General features: G+C 39.7%; 1 protein-coding gene across 4 annotated transcripts in view; it reads left to right on the forward strand.

Moving 5' to 3' along the window:
• Positions 1 to 20,158, forward strand: part of ATRNL1 (attractin like 1) — a 695,100-nt gene that overhangs the window by 81,311 nt on the left and 593,631 nt on the right. For all 4 annotated transcript variants that reach the window (XM_020779948.3, XM_078389598.1, XM_072995506.2 and 1 more), the window contains exon 8: positions 5,638 to 5,893. In XM_020779948.3, coding sequence (XP_020635607.2) covers positions 5,638 to 5,893 — 256 coding nt within the window. The remainder of the gene's footprint in view (positions 1 to 5,637; positions 5,894 to 20,158) is intronic.

The following is a 20,158-nucleotide window of genomic DNA, read 5'->3' on the forward strand; positions in this document are numbered from 1 at the left end:
CTTTCAGAATTTAAGTTTTCATTGCTTTGGTTTAGATTGTAATGCTGTGCATGAACAACTAGTCTTCTTAAGAAACAGTTTGTTTAAAAACATTTTACGCTGCGATCCTATATCTACTGTTGTAGAAAAATAACATTTATTTTAAATTGGTTTGCTCAGTGCTTTCATAATATTACTTCTACTTTGTGTGTTATTAATCAATGCAAGGTCCACTGAGCACAGTGGAAAGAAGAAGAAAAATATCTAATTGATAATTTTGTCTCCTTATATTAATTTGGTGTCTATGTGGAATTTCCACACAATGGTTCTCAGGTTCACTTGTATTCTGAAAAAAATGAAAGGTGATGTTCCTAAACCTTTACTGTTGCTTAAGGCAACTAAGTATTGTAATTAAAAGGTTGTATTACTTCTTAGGAGGCTCTTACTGTTTTACAGGTTTAGATCATTTGGTAAAGGATAATTTTTTTAAAAGACAAGCAAATCTAGAGTGCTTTTTATTGTGGTCTCGATGAAATATTAAGCAGCCATTTAATGTACAATAAATGGAAACTATCAAATTGGTATTCAGTTACTTTGTGGTAACCTAGATGGAGGTTGTAGACATCAGATAGGGAAGTATTTTAAAAGAAGATAATGAAAATAAGACAATTAATAATAATTGCAGTCCATATTGTAATATGCTAAAAGGTTTGATACTGGCATTGGAGAGCAAAATTGGCTGCTCCAATCTAATGTGGAATGCTCATTGAAGGAAGATGTCAGTCTTAGAATGTTAATGAAAATCCAAGTTTGTTGGTGAATTGAATTACCATATTGACTTATGGAAGAAACACTTACAGCTTAGGAAGGCCTGTGGAATACTAAAGATTTGAAAGCTCAATGGAGCTTTCAGATCTTTAGTATTTGAGATAAAGACACTATGGGGCAACATGAGGTCATACAAATCAAGTACAGTGGTGCCTCGCATGACGACGTTAATTCGTTCCACGAAAATCGCTGTCGAACGAAAGCGTCATCATGCGATATTAAAAAAACCCATAGAAACGCATTAAAACCCAATTAATGTGTTCCTATGGGCTTAAAACTCACTGTCCAGTGAAGATCCTCCATAGCACGGCCATTTTCTCTGCCCGTGCAGAGAGGAATCCGTCCCAGAAAACAGCGGGCGGCCATGTTTTTTACCCGGCTGCCATTTTGAAACAGCCGATCAGCTGTGCGAAAATCATCGCTATGCGGGGCACCACTGTAGTCTTGTCAAAACAAACCATTAGCCCATTTTGTCCAGTACCGTGTCTCATGATCCAAGCAGAAACATTTCTTTGCTTTCCAGTATTATTTTCATTACAGACACTGAGAACTCAACCATGGACTCTCTATATCGGCCCATGTGTTCTTTCCCTGGATTGTGGCCAGAGTAGACAATAGACGTAAAAGCCGGAATATAAGAAAAGTGATAGCTCAGTGAGTTGGGTACTGGCTGCAGAGCCAGATGTCAGGAGGTCAGTTCTCCACTGTGCCAAGTTGGGGAAGAGGCAACCAGTCCCAGATTGTCCTTAGAAGAAGGGAATGGTAAACTGTTTCTAAGTATTCTATACCCAGAAAACACTGGAAACATTCAGTATAGGTTGGAATTTGATGATATGTAATTATTATGATAACTGAAGAAAGGAAAGGCTAGTGGACTTTTGAAAACTCCACAGTATTTTAAGACAGGTGAAGCTGATACATCTTGCCAGGAAATCATGTGGAGGGACAGGCATTGCAGGCTGGCTAACAAGCAGGGTGAATGGTGTTGTAGTAACCAAGGAAACTCAAGAGTTCATCATGATCACTATCCATAAGGAGTATCCAAAATGTGGGTAGCTGTATTGAGCTACATAAAAACAAACGGTTTAAGCAGTTTCATCTCCACCAAAACCAACAATTTTGTAATGGTAATGGGACTTCATTGCTCATTTTAGAGTAAGTGATTCCAAATGTAGTAAAACAGATGTAGCTCATAATATATTGATGCTACAGAAAATCCGTTACTATAGCTGCTGTGATGACTGCAGCTAAACTCAGAGGGAACATGAAAGATTGAGCAGTATGACAAATAATGTAATTGTCCCTAGTGATTATAAGGCCCAAACACTTTGACCTGTGAGGCCTGTTTACACTAAACCACTGGTCAGAGTTGCTAAATGGAGTGTGACAGAGCAACTGGGAGGCAAAAAAAAAAAGAGGATATGAGAACAGAGGATGATGGAGACATCAATGAATAAAAGAAAAAAGGCATAAGCAGAATGTGGGCATAAGGGCAGAAAGGCTGTATACAGATTGTAGGAAAGGAAGTGTGCAAACAAGTGGGGATGGGATGCTGTGAGCTGGAAGCTAAGGGATGCATAGATTTGGAGGAATTTCCAATAGAACAGTCACATTAGTATTATTACAACAAATATATTACAGTATATTACAGCCATCTGCCAAACCAGCACATACAGTGGTGCCTTGATTTATGAACTTAATCATTATAGCAGTTCTCCCCTGGTATACCCCAGGCGTTCATAAGTCAAAATGTTCATAAGTCAAAGCACCATTGTCCATAGGAATGCATTGAAAACCCATTAATCCATTGTGGCCAAAGGAAAAAAAATCCCCCCCCCAAAAAAATAAAAATCAAAATCTGCAAGCCCCTGGGGCTACAAAAAAAAAAACCACACACAAAAAAACCCCCCAAAATAAGCCCACCAGCCCAATCCCACCCTGCAAAAGGCACACAAAACAGTAAAAAGCAGCACACTTACCTCCCCACGAAGCCTCCTCTCAAGCCTCCCAGCCATGTTTAGCTGCCCGGGCTCCACCGCCACGGAAGACACCATCAGTGGGGAGCCTCTGGGAGCTCACCCGGCCTTCCCCGCAGCTGTGTGGGCCCCACCACCGCCGATCGCCGCCTTCAGGCTTTCCCGGGGGGGTATACTAAGCCTACCAGGGAAGAACTGCTAGGCCCAGTCTACCCCCTGGGAAAGCCTGAAGGTGGTGATTGGTGGCAGCGGGGGACCCCTGGGAGGTTTCCCATGGTAGCTGAGAAGCCCTGGGAGGCCTCCGAAGATAGCGATCGGCCATGGTGGACGACCCCCGGGAGGTCTTCCATGGTGTTGGAGAAGTTCTTGGAAGCCTCTGAAGGTGGCAATCAGTGGTGGTGGGGGACCCCCAGGAGGTCTCCCATGGTGGCTGAGAAGCCCTGGGAGGCCTCTGAAGGCGGCGATGGCAGTGGCACCGGAAGCCTGGGAGGCTGAGCCTCCCTTTCCCTAGCCGTAGGGGCGAAAGAGCTACAAAGAAGAAGCCTCTTCACCAACGGTTCGGATTTTTGAATTTCCCACCCCTTTTCCCTGCTTGTTTCTGTTCATAAGACAATGCTCCAGCTGCAATTCAAAGCAAAATGTTGCGGTCGGAGCTGTTAGTAAGTCAAATTGATTGTAGGTCAGGGCGTTCGTAAGTCAAGGCACCACTGTACTGCCAAACCGGCAGTTTGTGCCCATCTCTTATATAGTGGTAGTCTGGAAGTTGTCAGAGATGTGTCTTAGGAGTCTGGTTATCTGTTACTATATATGGTAAGTAGAGCATAATATACCCTTATAAATCTGTCAAACACAAGCATATTTGTCCAAATACAAATACTGTTGTTCTTTTTTTACATGTTTTTTACATGTAAATGTTCATAAAGTTTAACCAAGACCAAGTAAATATTATTTCAACTGCTGGCACACTCAAGGAAGAATGCCATTCATGCTCTGTGTGGATTTTAATGCTATCCTCAGACTGCTGTGTACAAACTCTCACACATTTCAACATGCTAAAGACTTAATAGGTTTTATTTGGCATAATCTTTCATGAACTGTAGTCCAGTTCTTCAGATATACACCTCATTCATCTCAAAAAATAGATTGTAGTTCATGATAACATATGGCAGATAAAACTTTGCAGTCTTTCTGCTACCATATGATGTATTTGTTAGATGTCCTCTACCTTTGAATTGTGATGAATTCCTTCAAAACATGACTTTTTGCTATCTTTGAAGCAATTTGTAAGAGAAACGTCTGCCTGGTACAGTTCCTGCTACCAAGGAGGCAGGAAAGATCTGACCCTAGAAATACAACAGAATAACAAACTTTGTATGACTGTGTGAAAATAGACATGTTGAATTTCAAATGTTAGTGACAAAAGGCTGAAGACCCTGTATCAGGTTATTTCAGACAGGCTCTCTATCTGAGAAATGAGAGTAAAACTGGTTTTGATTTCTCTTCTCCTCCCCACAACAGCCAATTTTTTTTTAGAATTTTACATTGGCATAACGCAAGCAGCATAACTTTTGGAAGCTAATTGCCTTACGTTTGGAAGTCACCATAGACATTATCCATCGAATGCTGAGTTATGTAATTCAAAATGCAATCGATGTTGTCTGTTGTGATTTCTTAACTTGAGTTGATTCATCTCCAAAAGTTATACTTTTTGTGTTGTGTTTGTTGGCATTAACTGAAAGGATTTGGGCTATTGGTAGTGTCAACTTGTCCAGCCTTATCCAGCCCCTTATTGTGCTCAGACAACATTCAAGAGCCCTGACTGCTTCCTCAGTGTTGCAGATCAAGGAGCAATAGAGCTGGGTATATTGGTAGTACCTTACTCAGAGTTCTGAACAACCACTCCCAATAGCTTCATGTTGATCTTAAACAAAGTAGGTGATAAGGTGGAGCCCTGAGGGATGCCAAAGGCCAAGATGTTGAATAGTGCTTTTGCAACATCACTTTTTCTGTTCGTCCTGACTGGAGGGATCAGAACCAGTGTAATACAGTGCCTTCAAAAGCCAACTTAAACAGGCAATCTAATAGGATACCATGGGCAATATATCAAATGCCACTGAGAGGTGTAGGAGAACTAATAAGGTTGTGATCTCTTTATCCAGTCCCTGTCATAGGCAACCAAGGTGGTCTCAGTCCTGTATCCTGGTTGTGTTTTTCTGTTTCTAACAACATATTATACATTTGAAAATATTTAGATTTCTATTTAAGAATTTAGAATTTAATACTTCAAATCAAACACTACCACTGAAATCCTATTGCTTAGTGTAAGCCAAATTGTAGCTTTTGTTTCCTTCTTCCCCAGAAAATAAGTTCTCTTACATGATTCTTGGTGAATGTGTGCATGCTAGCTTAGTGTATGGAAACATTACCTCAAGAATTGTGGTGGGGACATTTTGTTTCCCAGAGACAAATGGACTGAAAATTGCAATTTAGATTACTCTAAGCAACAGGACTTCAGCCAAGATCTGTCTGTCTCTCGTATACAGTTATCTTTGTATGTACCGCCCCCCCCAAAAAGTCAGAGAGATGTGAAGAACTGTCTCATTGTGATGATAGCAGTTGTTGAAGGGTCTGAATGAAACTGTGTTCCAAGTAATATATTTTTTTAACGGTGTGGATATATTTTCTCATTATGGGGGAGTTTGTTTCCTTATTTGTTGGTTGCATTGGGGTACCAGATGCCCCACTTAAACCCTGAGCTATGTTTACTGTGTGTATAGAACTTGATTTAAATGCTGAAAGTGATATGTATTTGTAGATTTTATATGACTTGTATTATTTCTTCTGTTTAAAACAGGATGACATTTACATGTATGGAGGCAAAATTGAAACAAATACTGGGAATGTCACTGATGAATTATGGATATTCAACATACCCAGTCAGACATGGAGTACCAGAATACCAGCAGTACTTGTTCATGGTCAGCAATATGCCGTGGAGGGCCACTCTGCACACATAGTGGAATTGGATAGCAGAGACATTGTCATGATTGTAATTTTTGGTTACTCTGTGATATATGGTTACACAAGCAGCGTGCAGGAGTACTATATCAGTAAGTTTATTTTCTAGTGTATTCTTAATAGGCAATTTAAATTGCTTGTAGGTTTCACTTCTATGGAAGTTTGAACAAGATTATCCATATTCTGACCTTATGATATGGCAGCTTTAAACAGCAGTGCTGCACTGCATCCAAACCATTCTCTAATGTTTTCTGCCCAAAAATGTCTTTTCCACACTTCTTTTCCCAGTCATTTTATCTTGAGTGATCAACTGTATTGCATTTTTTATTTCACGTTGAGTGACCAAAGTACGAGAGAGAGAGGAACTGACCAAATGACTTGAATTCCTTTTACTAGCCCAGTCATTTCCCGCCTGATCTCTTATTGCTGGATTAAAGGAATCCCCTCTTGCAATTCATGTTGCGGTTAAGCTTGACAAACGTAAAGAGGTTTGCCTTTCTCAGTTTTTGCTTCACCATTCTCCCGCAGCTATGTATATAAGTCAACACTTCATCAGAAGCACACTTACCTTTTTGGCATGGTAATGTAGTGAAGAGAATGTACTAGAAGGATATGAATTGAAGGAGCTTCTCTTATATTGACCTAACTAATTACATAAAAATGTGGATAGAAGAAGTAGAAATGAGTTGTACTGCTGGGGTAATATTCAAAGAGGGCACTTATGCAACAGTAACCTCTTGGTTCTTGCCCTTGAAAAATTACTAGCTAAACATATAACTGTACCATAAAATTTCCTTTCCTAGAAGACGTTAATAATCCCAAATCCATGTCTCCTCTCTCAGTGGCATAGCTAGCATTTCTAGCACTAAAATAATTTCCTTTAAATCTAAAACTGCACATTATTGTTTGAGTTTATCCTTTGTATCATACTAACAATTAAAATAGCATTTTTTTCAACTCTGCAGTTTCACTAGAGTCCAGCAGGATGCACTGTAACACCATCTTATTCATTTCAGAGTACAAAGAAAAATGATGTTTAACAACTGAAATGCTTCTTTCTTACCAAAAATTCCTTTTGTAGTTGTAGCAAGAAATACACTGTTTGGCAGTTGGGACCTGAGCAATAAGGCTCTTAACTAATGAGGTCATAATCACTAAATAGCAAGGATGAGAAGAACTGTGCTTCTTTTAAATGTTCCGAGGAATTCATATATATTTGTAAAAAAATTGTGCAGTCTTTCTTTTAATAATCGTTAATTGATGGCTGCTTTACGTATAGCGAACAGTCATTAAGTAGTTCATTTTTAATTACATAGCATCAAGGTTGTAGGCAGTATATATAACCAAGCTGCACCGTTCCTATACTGTCTATATGAGCAATTTGAATTTGGTGGTGTAATGTTTCTAAGGAATATAATTGGCTAAAAGCCAATAATTGTCTTTATCTGAACCTGATTCTCCAGTCATTGTCTCAGCTTCTGCAGTGTTTATGAATATTAATATTTTTAGTGAACAGAAAATGCTACAACAATTAGAACTTTTAAAAAAATGGTAGAGAAAGGTAAGACACAGGCAATGAAGGGAATCATTACATAGAATAAACTGTAAAACAACAAGAAAATCAATTAATTAAAGGTCAATATAGATAAGAAATTAACAATGTCTATTACAGATTGACAGGTTACTGGCAAATGTATTTATTTATTCATTAATATATTTCTACGAGCATGCCACTTTTCCCATAAAGGGGTGTGGGACAACCCACAATAATTAAAATAGAAATAAAGTTTTTTTAAAATACAGTAGATTTTTAAATTCCAGGCACTTCATACGACCAGGTTCTGTTTCTACGACTAGGTTGTTAAGTGAATTGGTCAATAAGTGAGGAGCAATAATACTGTGTATAAGAGTAATAAGTCACATGGCACGGAGAAGGGGCATGGTAAAGACACAAGCACACATTTATAAGGGTTGTTGTTGTTGTTTAGTCGTTAAATCATGTCCGACTCTTAGTGACCCCACGGATCAGAGCACGGCAGGCCCTCCTGTTTTCCATTGCCTCCCGGAATTAGGTCAATTCATGTTGGTCGCTTCAATGACACTGTCCAACCATCTCGCCCTCCGTCGTCCCCTTCTCCTCTTGCCTTCACACTTTCCCAACATCAAGGTCTTTTCCAGGAAGTCTTCTCTTCTCATGAGATGGCCAAAGTATTGGAGCCTCAGCTTTAGGATCTGTCCTTCCAGTGAGCACTCAGGGTTGATTTCCTTCAAAATGGATAGGTTTGTTCTCTTTACAGTCCAGGGGATTCTCAAGAGTCTCCTCCAGCACCACAATTCAAAGGCATCAATACTTCAGCAGTCAGCCTTCTTTATGGACCAGCTGTCCCTTCCATCCATCGCTACTGGAAAAACCATAGCTTTGACTATGCAGACCTTTGTCAGCAAGGTGTTGTCTCTGCTTTTTAAGATGTTGTCTAGGTTTGTTATCGCTTTCCTCCCAAGAAGCAGGCATCTTTTAATTTCGTGGCTGCTGTCTCCATCTGCAGTGATCATGGAGCCCAATGTCACTATCTCCATATCATCCCCTTCTGTTTGCCAGGAGGTGATGGGACCAGTGGCCACGATCTTAGTTTTTTTGAAGGTGAGCTTCAGGTTCTTTAATTCCTCCTTACTTTCTGCCATCAAAGTGGTATTATCTGCATATCTGAGGTTGTTGATATTTCTTCCAGCAATCTTAATTCCAGTTGAGGATTCATCCAATCCTACCTATCGCATGATGTATTCTGCACATAAGTTTCATAAGCAGGGAGACAATATACAGCCTTGTCACACTCCTTTCCCAATTTTGAGCCAATCAGTTGTTCCATATCCAATTCTAACTGTCGCTTCCTGTCCCACATATAGGTTTCTCAGGAGATAGATAAGGTGGTCAGGCACTCCCATTTCTTTAAGAACTTGCCATAGTTTGTTGTGGTCACCACAGTCAAAGGCTTTTGCGTAGCCAATGAAGCGGAAGTAGATATTTTTCTGGAACTCTCTGGCTTTCTCTATAATCTAGTGTATGTTAGCATGTTAGCAATGAGGGTCATAAAGGGTTGTAAATTCAAGCGGTTGTTAAGCAGGTTGATTGTCAAGTGAGGAGTGCCTGTGCAAGCAATTAAAAATGGATAGAATAAAATAATATAAAAATATTAAAAACTTTTAAAACCACGGTTGAAAATACTATGCCTGAAATTACAGAAGAGTCACCTTAAGTACTCAGTACTTACACTAGTGAATGGATTTGCTGTGGGGCATCAGTGGATTATTTGTATATGTGATAACATGGAGCCAAATACCAAATACATAATCTCAGTTTTTAATTCTGTTCTGTGCCCTGTACTGGTGGGTGAGCTTCTCAGAGAGAGCATTATTTCTTATGTTCAGTCTTTCAAATGTGTTCTTATTTTTGGCCTCTTCCTTCCTTGCCACAGATCATAGTATCATGGTCCGTTCTTTCTGGAACACTTTTGGGGGCCTTCTATGTACAGTTTTAAAAATGCATTTTCATAAATCAAGGCAGATATAGATTGGTATGAAGAGGACATCTAGTTTATTCCAAAGAGATTTCAGTAGTTCAACTTTCAAATTGGTCTACCATGACAACACAGATCCTGTGCAATCCATGTAAACTTTTTAGAAGCCATTAAAATTCTAAGCTATGCAGTTTCTAGTGTTATGGGTAAGAGAACCTACAAGGGATGTAATGAGACTCAAGAAGAAAGATCAACGAGTGTTAAGAAGAGTCTTGTTGAATCTGGTCAAAGGTTCCTCTCATGTACCATTCCACTTTCCATGGTGGCCATGCCCATGAATAGTATTCTAGACACCACTCTCCATGAATTTGTCTAATACTCTTCTAAAGCCATTTTAGGATCAGACTGGAAACTAAATTACTGGAAACAGTAAGTAAATTACCTTACTGTTGAAGGGATCTTATTTAAGTTGGGACACTGATGGAGGACAGGGAGAATTGATTCTTAATTTGCAACTTTTTGTATCTTTTTGTCTCTCCGTATGGATAGAAGTGAAACAGGAAGATGTTTCCATTGGAAATGAGGCTTTAGTACAAGTGGGAGATTTTTTCACCCGCTTAAGAGTCATAACTGCAAATTAAAGGCAGGTGGTGAATATGTAGTTGTTAGATAGGGTTCATCAGCACATATCATAAAACTGAATTCTATTTAGGAAGTGGAGTTTTTGGAAGTATGATTCATCTATTTGTCTGGTAGGGGGAGAGGCAGAAATTGCCTTTTTACCTTCCACAACCCTTTCCTGTAGAACAGAGAATAGGTACATATGACCCTTCAGATATTGCTGAGCAGCAGCTTGTATGAGCTTCAGCCAGCATCTTCTGTAGTGTGAGATGTTTAGAGTTGCAACCCAACAACATCTGGAGGGCCACAGTATTCCACCTCTGCTGTAAGTGTTGCTCCAGCTGTGCTTTCAGTTAGGTAAATAGATACATGATATGGGACATTAAGGTGCTAGTTTAGTCATGAATAGCAGGATTATGGGGAGAACAGAGGATGATCGAGTTCTGTCTATCCAGGCTCAGAGAAGGTAGAAAAGTGTTGTAAGAGGTAAATTTGAAGAGTAAAACATATGTGATAGAGAAGGGGTGAGATCCAAAATATAAGGGGAAAGAAAGCAACATATGACGTTGAAGAAACATGTTGGGATATATCTATGAAAAACCACAGAGAACCAGTTTGAAACACAAAATTTTGAGACTTCTAAAGTATTGCCAGTAGACATTGGTCCTTATTTGAACAGCTATTAAATGATGAAAAATCTACATTTATAAACTAGCTTAATAGTTCTGCTACACCAGCCTTGCTTGGAGATGAAGCTGTAAAGTTTCCTGTGCTGTTGACATCAGTTTTCTTAAATACAGGGTTAATGTTGGCTTCTTTTAATCCTGGGTGAAATTCTGCACCTGAGGAAAGATTTGACAACCAAGCCTGGAGCCATTAATTCCCCCATGGTCGTTCAAAACCAGACAGCAGTTTAGCTGTGACCTGAAACAAAAATGTCATATATAGTTTACTGTGCAGACACTATAACTCAAATGGGGGGGAAAATGAGACACATTCCATAGTAACTTCTTACTGTGACAATGCATTGTTCATTAATAGTTAATACTGTGAAAATTATATTTCTTATTATTAAATAGTTGGAGGAATTCCAAGCAACAGTGTGTGTAAGATATACGGTTGGTTAGATTAAAGAGAGGACTTCTGCTTCACTTAACAGAAATTAAAATTTCATTGTTCATTGAATAGTTTATTACTGGGACTAGCTGAAGTATAAGACTTGCTTCCTTTTTATGCCTTCCTTTAAAATGTTAGAAATATATTAGTAGAGGATTTATAAAACAGAAACTTGAAAACATGAGTGGTAGCAAAATAAATTTTGCACAGTTAGCAGTTGTTAGGATTCATGAGTAATCTTAGCTTTGTGTGTTTCATTTCAGTGATAATAGATTGTCTGCATCAAGTATTAATGAGAAATCTATAATAGAGAACATATTTTGTTATTTACAAAAGCTGTAGCCAGGAATTCTTTTATTACATGTGGCTTAGTGTAAAGTAAGGATCTATTTTACAAGGCTTTAGCTTGCAGGGTCAGCTGTCCGTTATATAGTTGATTTTCTGAAGCTGATAATCCTTATGTGGCCTTTCACCTCTGCACTTTCTTTCCACTTAAGCTGAATACATTTTGGAACAAACTTGCCTAAATTCCCAGGAAACATTTAGTTACAGATATGCACCTGTAGGATCAAGTTTAAACTGTAACATTCCAGACAGTGACTCTTGACTCAATATAATCTGAGTTTTGGAACTCAGCAACAGAGAAAGCATATCAGAGAAGTCTGAATAGTGATAGATAGTGTTACTAGAAAAACACAGTTTGATCGCGTTGAAAAAGGAAAAGAAATATGTTTCTTTCTTGTGTTCTTCTATGATCAAGACATTTGGTCTGGGAAATTGTTGGCAAGAGAACTGTCCCATATCCCAGTGGTGTCACTATGTATTCCTTTGTTTCTTCCATTGGAGGGAATGGCTGCAATTCACTACTCAGTAAAAGACAGAACATTGCATAAATGAAAATTAATTCAGTGAAAGTGTGCACCATTTCTCTTGGATGATACCTTGTTTCCACTGATAGAAATCTATCAGGATTGAATTACAGAGACTGAGTGGACCAGCATGCTGAGGCCCCCAGAAAATTGCAGGTCTACTTTATACATAAGTTCCTCAGAGTTTGGAAGTAGTCTTCCTTAGTAATAAACTCATCAGTAAGATATATTATGATTGTAACAAGCTATATTCCTTCTGTGAGGAAGTCATAGTCTTAATTTTATATTTATGAGATTGTCACCTTCCTAAAAAAAGGAGCAATATCTCATATGTGAAAAACAAAAGGAACATGGCAGTTAGAGTTTACTACTGACTGCCCAATCAAGAAGAGGAAGCAGATGAAACTTCTGAGAAAAAAATTGCAAGGATTTCAAAGAGACACAATGTAGTAGTGATGGGAGATTTCAGTTAGCAAATTCTGCCAAGTATGGTGCTTCCAGGAGATTCCTGACTTGTATGGCTGATAATGTTCTCCCACAAAAAGTGGAGAAAGAAACTAGAGGACTAGCTATCCTTGACTTGATTTTAACCAGTAGAGACAACTTGGTAGAGAAAGTGGCAGTAAGGGGAACTCTGGTTGAGAGTGACCATGTTCTACTAGAATTCTTGATTTCAAAGGAAACCAAAGCAGAGTGTAGCCACACATATATGCTGGATGTTAAAAAAAGGCAATTTTAATGAACTCAGAACAAGGATAAGTAAAATCCCATGGCAGGAGACCCTAACAAGAAAAGTAATCCAAGACGGGTGGGAGCTTCTAAAAAAGGAATATCTAAAGGCACAACTAAAAACAAATCCAACAAGAAAAAAGGAGGGAGACAGCAAAAAAAGGTTAGTGTGCATTCACAAAACGCTCAAAGAGGACCTCAAAACAAACAGAGAGAGAGAGAGAGAGACCTATAGGAAGGAAAGGGCAGTCCACAAAAGAAGAGTGCAGACAAGTAGCAAGGAATTACAGGAATGGCATTTGGAGGAAAAAAGCTGAGAATTAGCTAAGGCTAGCTAGAGACATTAAAAGCAACCAAAAAAAACATTCTTGAGGTGTGTGCATAGTAAAAGACAAAGAAAAGTAGAAGTGCTCAGTTCCTGTTTTAGCTCAGTCTTTTCCCAAAGGACAGACTGTCACCCTCCATACAAATGTGAAGTCCAGGTGGAGGGGATGAGATTGCAGCTGGAGATTTATAAACAAATAGACAAGAAATACCTTATTACCCTGAATGAGTTCAAAGCTCCAGGACTGGATGAACTACATCAAAGAGGATTGAGGGAACTGACTGAAGAAATCTGAGAATTTCCTTGAAATCATGGGAAATGGGTGAGGTGCCAGACGACTGGAGGACGGCTAATGTTGTTCCTATCTAAAAAAAAAGGCAAAAAGGAGGAACCTGGGAACTACAGACCTGTCAGCCTGACATCAGTCCCAGAGAAAATACTGGAACATAGTTACCACTATGCAAACACCTAGAAAACAAAGCAGTAATAATTAGAAGCCAACACAGTTCTGTCAAGAACAAAACCTGTCAGAATAATCTGATCTCATTTTTTGATTGGTTAACCTCCCTGATAGATAGAGGGAATGCTGTAGTATATCTTGACTTTAGCAAAGCTTTTGACAAAGTGCCGCATGATATTCTGATCAGTAAATTAACTAAGTGTTTGCTGGATAGAACAGCTGTCAGGTGGATACACAGCTGGGTACAGAATTGTACTCAGAGGGTGATGATTAATGGTTCCTTCTCTTAATAATAATAATAATAATAATAAACCTTTATTGGCATACATGGTTCCTTCTCAAAAGTTGAAGGAGGTAACTTGTGGGATATGCCAATGCTCAGTCCTGGGCCAGTGCTATTCAATTTTTTTTTAATGACCTGGATCAAGGTACACAAGAAATGCTAATCAAATTTGTGGATGACACAAAATTGGGTGGAATAGCTAATACCCTAGAAGACAGAAACAACATTCAAAATTATCTAGATAGGCTCGAGCACTGGGATGAAGCTAAGCCTTTTAAGGAAAGACTGAAAGAATTGGGCATGTTTATCTTGAGAGAAGACTGGGGAAAAATATGATAGCACCTTTAAAAAACTTGAAAGGCTATCATACAGAGGAGGGCCAGGATCTGTTCTCAATCATCCCAGAGTACAGAATGCATAACAATGGGCTCAAGTTAACCACCAGCCTTGGGTCCAGGAGACCGTGAACGCCTCTTTGAGAGAGGGAGTGGTCCCTACTGCCTTGAAAGAGGCAGTAATTCGACCACTCCTTAAAAAGACTTAGCAGGACCCAAGGCTGGTGGTTAACTACTGACAAGTGACGAACCTCCCTTATTTGGGCAAAGTGTTGGAGCGGGTTATGGCCGGGCAACTCCAGGCGCTGCTGGATGAAACAGATTTTCAGGATCCATTTCAATCGGGTTTCAGGCCGGGTTTTGGTACAGAGACTGCCTTGGTCACCCTGTACGATGACCTTTGCCGGGAGAGAGACAGGGGGAGTGTGACCCTGTTGATACTCTTGGACCTCTCAGTGGCTTTCAACACCATCAACCATGGTTTCCTTCTGGATAGGCTGGCTGGGTTGGGAGTTGGGGACACTGTTTTACGGTGGTTCCACTCCTTCCTGGCTGACCGTGTCCAGAGGGTGGCGCTGGGGGACAGTTGCTCTGCCCATGGCATTTATGTCATGGGGTTCCTCAGGGCTCGATACTGTCCCCCATGCTGTTTAACATCTACATGAAACTGCTGGGAGAGGTCATCAGGAGGTTTGGGCTGAGGAGTCAGCAATATGCTGACAACACTCAGCTCTACCTCTCGTTTTCCACCAATCCAGGTAAGGTGGTTTCTGTGCTGAACTCTTGTCTGGACCTGATAATGGACTGGATGAGGGTTAATAAATTGAAACTCAATCCAGACAAGACGGAAGTGCTGTTAGTGGGTGCTTCACCAGACAGGTTGGAGGGCCATTTCCCTGCCCTGAATGGGGTTACACTCTCCCTAAGGGAGAGGGTCCACAGCCTGGTGGTGCTCCTGGACCCCAGTCTAACACTGGAAGCCCAGGTGGACTCGGTGGCCAGAGGCGCCTTCCTTCAGCTGCGGAAATTATACCAGCTACGGCCCTACCTGGACGAGCAGAGTCTCATGACAGTCACACATGCACTGGTAACATCCCGCATAGATTACTGCAATGCGCTTTACGTGGGCCTGCCTTTGAAGACGGTCCGGCGACTGCAACTGGTCCAGAATCGAGCTGTGCGGCTGGTGAGTGGTGGGGCAGCTAGAGAACACTTCAAGCCGATTCTGTTTAAGTTACATTGGCTACCAGTTGCTGCCCGGGCCCAATTCAAAGTGCTTGTTTTGACATATAAAGCCCTAAACGGCTTGGGTCCTGGATACCTGAAGGACCCCTTCCATATGAGCCTACCCGGCAGTTAAGATCTAGTCAGGGGGCCCTTTTGAAAGAGATACCCCTTAAGGAGGTAAGAGAGACGGCTTGTAGACAAAGGGCCTTTTCGGCAGCTGCCCCCAGACTATAGAATACCCTCCCGACTGAAATTTGTCTGGCGCTGACATTGATGACATTTCAGCGCCAGGTCAAAACCTTCCTGTTCCAGAAGGCTTTTAATTGAAATAACATCAACTGTGGGTCCTGATGGCAATTTTAATTGTATTTTAATTATTTTATCTTTTATTGTATTTAATTGAATTCTAATTGTTGTAAGGCAGCCAGAGACTTTTGGGTAGAGTGGGCAGCATATAAGTTAAATAAAATAAAATAAAATAAAATAAATAAGTTACAGGAAGCCAGATTTCGGTTGAATATCATGGAAAACCTCCTAACTGTAAGAGCAATATGGCAATGGAACCAATTACCTCAAGAGGTTGTGAGTGCTCCAACGCTAGAGCATTCAAGAGAAATTTAGACAACCACCGGGAAGATATCCTTTGATTTGATTTATATTCCTGCACTGAGCAGGGGATTTGACTTGGTGGCTTTAGAGGCCCCTTCCAGCTTCATGATTCTGTGGTTCTAGTTGCTGGCTTGTATTGCCTTGCTTGTGTTATGGGTATAGAGCAGTGGTTCCCAGCCTTGAATTCCCAGATGTTCTTGGACTGATTGTCTTTCATGGACTACCTCTGGAGGCTGAATATAACCATATTGAATAATATCTTGTTGCTGCACTCCACTTTTGAAGAATTTGTCCATGTTTCACAGAAGAGCAATTTGTAGTATCCATACTTTCCCTATTATGTGTAGTAAAGTGTTATTTTTTTAAAAAAACTATAATAACGTAATATTCATAGCTTTGAGGCTTCCATTCATAGTCGCAGACATTTCATATTATTAATTAAATAATTAAGAAAACACTTCATTATAAGCTCAGTGTGCCCATTGTAAGCTGGTGGACATGGCACATGAACTATTTCTGTCCAGGCTGTTATTTAATGCTCAGACTTTCTGGTCCTTATTTGACCGTTTGGAGGTCACCTGTTTTGTCATATTAATTTGAGCATTTTTATTCAGAACTTTAGCCTATCCCCAGAGATTGTTAAACCACTCTTCCACTACCTGTCCATCATCATGTTCACCTAGACACCTTTGCTCTGAACTGTTACCATGAAGCATTGTGCACTTCAAAGCCTATACTATCATCTGCTGACAATTCTTAACAGTTATAAGGCCCCGCCTAGCTTTAATGTGTAATAGCTAGTCATAAAAGGTTGGAGCTACACAAAAGATTTCTCAGGAGTTAATAGTTACTTATTAGTGATTTTTTTAAAAAAATCTTTAAATAGATAACATACTTTAAAAAATGATTATAAAACAATTATCACTTTAAGTTGTTCTGTCCACTGCAATGTAAAAGCCTTTGTGGAAGAGGCAGGGGAGTGACTGGGAAAGAGAAGGTTGCCGAAAGGAACTTTCTAAATCTAATTATCATTGCATTTCTCCCAGATATTTTCCCCAAGAGTGTTTTGGCAAAATCTCACTGGGAGGGCAGAGGAAGCACACATTACTTTCTCTCAATGAAACAAGAAAGAAAACAGGTTCTGCTAAGAGCCAAAAATGCTCTTAGTTACTTGTGTTTTTTGTTTTTAAATCAAAGAAGCTTCTCTTGGCTCTGAGTGCCGACGCCTGTCTGCTTCCAGTTCAAACAAGTCGGTCTCGTAGAGACTTGATTCAGAAGCTTTCTAAGATACAAAGGCACTATCTTGCTTTGGCTGAAGCAAAGCGATGATATTATATTCTCCTTGAGACTCACATTGAGATTCTTAGAGAGTTTATGAGGTATTGCTAACCTATAGCAAAATAAATTTCCCTGTGGACTAGCCTAGAAAAGCTTTATGGTCAAAGTTAGTAAAAGCATCCACACAATTTCCCTCCTGAGATTTATAGCTTCCTCACCAAAGCCATAATTCTCAAAACAGCAAGAAAGGGCAAAAGGAAGCTCTTTTGGTCTGGTATGAGACCCAGAGGCAGTGATAATGCCTCAAGAACATAAACAGTTCTGGGCTTTTACATACTGTATCAGAAATCCTACTGAAAAATGGATGAACTTGTATTTATTGTTCTTTGAAACAGAAGTTAGCTTTTAAGGTTTTGTTTTTTCTGTATGAGGACTATAACTTGGAGGAAAATAGAAGTGTCACCAGTATCATTATTATTAGGGCATACACATAAAAGGAACCTATAATGGATATTTGTAATGTAGATTCAATTCCCCACTGTGCATCCCAGAAGAGTTACCCTATGTGGCCATGGGCAAACTTCACAGTTCCAAGGAGAAGGGAGTGGTAAAACGCTTCCAGGTATGCTCTGTGTAGAAGATCTTGAAAAGGGTTGCCATAAGTCAGACCTGACAACATACAATGATATTATTAATGTAGGTTCGAGGCTTGTTAATAAGTACTGTCAACCAAACAGACTTTAGCACAGTAGAAACATTAGTCCAGTATTTTTAATGCTGCTTATACTACACAGCTCTAGGTGGGCAGTGTTCGTGGAGTAAATTCTTGAATATTTCTTGCCCCCACCAAAATCTGCTTCAGTCTTTCAAGGTTTTCTCATTTTCATCCTTCCTATTTGTGATGTTTGTCCTACCCCTACTACACAGTCTCCTTTCTACCTCTCTCTATCCCTTTCACTGAGTTACTTTTGACTCCTACATCCTTACTTGGCTTAAAAAAGGGGGGATGGAGGCATCAAATTGAACGTTACGGACCGTATGGGGAAACTTTTGAAAAAATACAACCTACAAACAGTATTCAAGCCCACCACAAAAATACAACAAATGTTACGGTCAGCAAAGGACAGAAGGGACCCCCTCACCACTGCAGGAATATACTGGATACCTTGCAGTTGCGGACAGGTATATATTGGAACCACAAAACGAAGCATTTACACCAGAATCAAAGAACATGAGATACACTGCAGACTAAAACAACTGGAAAAATTAGCAGTAGCTGAACATGCCCTAAAACAAGCTGGAAATTCTATTTCAAAATAGTGAAATACTGGACAACACCATCAATCTGTATCTTAGATTGCACAGGGAAGCCGTTGAAATCCATAAACATAAACAAAACTTCAACAGAAAGGAAGAAGGCGTAAAAGTAAACACGGCCTGGCTTCCAATTCTGAAAAATACGGCCTGCAAAAGGTCAACGAACTCTACCCAGCCATAAGGGCCAGGGCACCAGGGATCATTGCACAAAAAAGACCAGCTAACGACACCCATCTATCACAGTGACAGATAATCTCTTCCCCCTTTTATCACAACAAAAACATGCTGATCACCCTGTTTCCTGAAAAAAGACAAAAACTGTTCCCACAGCTGTAAATACTCAACTATTCAACAAACAGCAACAGAGCATGGACAGAGTTCCTACTCCAGTCCTCTGAAAATGCTGGCCACTGAGACTGGCGAAACGTCAGGAAGAACAACCTTCAGAACACAGCCAAAGAGCCCAAAAAACCCACAACAATCATTAGATCCCGGCCATGAAAGCCTTCGCAAATACAGATGGACCTACAGTTGTCTAGTCTCACACCCAAGAAAAGGGTGCATGTCATTTTCAATGGTATTCCAACAGCAAGAGGTTGTTGCTTTTTTTTTTTTTTTTTTTGCTGCTGCTGCTGCTGCTGTATATTTTTGCCCGGGTGACACTGATATTTCTTGATGCATCATCTCCATGAACACAGAGGACTAGCTTCTGCAGCTACTTAGATCTCTTTATTGCATTTGTTTTCCATGGAGGAGTTATGCACAGTATGTTATTGACTTATCCTCTGGCAGCATGCCTTCTTTGGCGATTCTTCTTTGCTGTTTTTGTTAGTATTGTGGTAGTGAATCTGGAAGAGAAAAGGAAGAGAAGGAAGTTTTGGATATCCCTAGGAAACAGTTTGGCCAGCCTAATGGTATTTAGTTATGGAAAAAAAATGAGGCAACTCTTCTATAATTTTTTTGCAGGGGTTCCTTGATGCTTTGAATGGAATTCTACCCCCAGCCAGGGGTACAGTCCTTATTTATTTCATTTTGTTGCTTTGCTTTGCATTGCATTTTTGTGCTGCCTCAGGAGACCCAAGAATGATAATACTGTACATTATTTAAAAAAACACAGACTAAATTCACAATAAATTATTGCATTAAAACAATTAAACATATAACATTATTAAAACAATTATAAAAACATAAACAGCTTAAAACGCACATTTTAAAAAATCTTAATTTGCAGAGTTTTCACTGCCCGCTTAGTTGTTAAAAGACTTCTAAAAGGGATGGATTTCACCTGTCACTAGAAGGACAAGAAGGAGGGGGCTAATCCACAGAATGGACTAATTCTGCATCATTCTTGGAGTAGTGATAGGAACCATTCTCTCATTGTGTTTCACCAGTTTTGCGCACCTAAAATCTTAACAGCAATCAGTATACTCCAAATAATTTCTTTTTACCTGGAATCCACCTGTGTTTGTATGTCAAGAAAAACTGCCAAAGGATTAAGAAACAAAACAAAAATGTGTAGTTATCAATATTGTAAGTGCATTTTCCCTCAAAAATAGTTAATTAACCTTATAATTAGTATCCCATCCAATAAGCATAAGATTATATTTAGTTGACACGTATTTCAGATAACCTTTATAGATTCAGATTTTTGGACACACTCTTGTTGAAGACCA

The sequence above is a fragment of the Pogona vitticeps genome, chromosome 3 (genome assembly GCF_051106095.1).
Source record: "Pogona vitticeps strain Pit_001003342236 chromosome 3, PviZW2.1, whole genome shotgun sequence".
Lineage (NCBI taxonomy): Eukaryota > Metazoa > Chordata > Lepidosauria > Squamata > Agamidae > Pogona > Pogona vitticeps.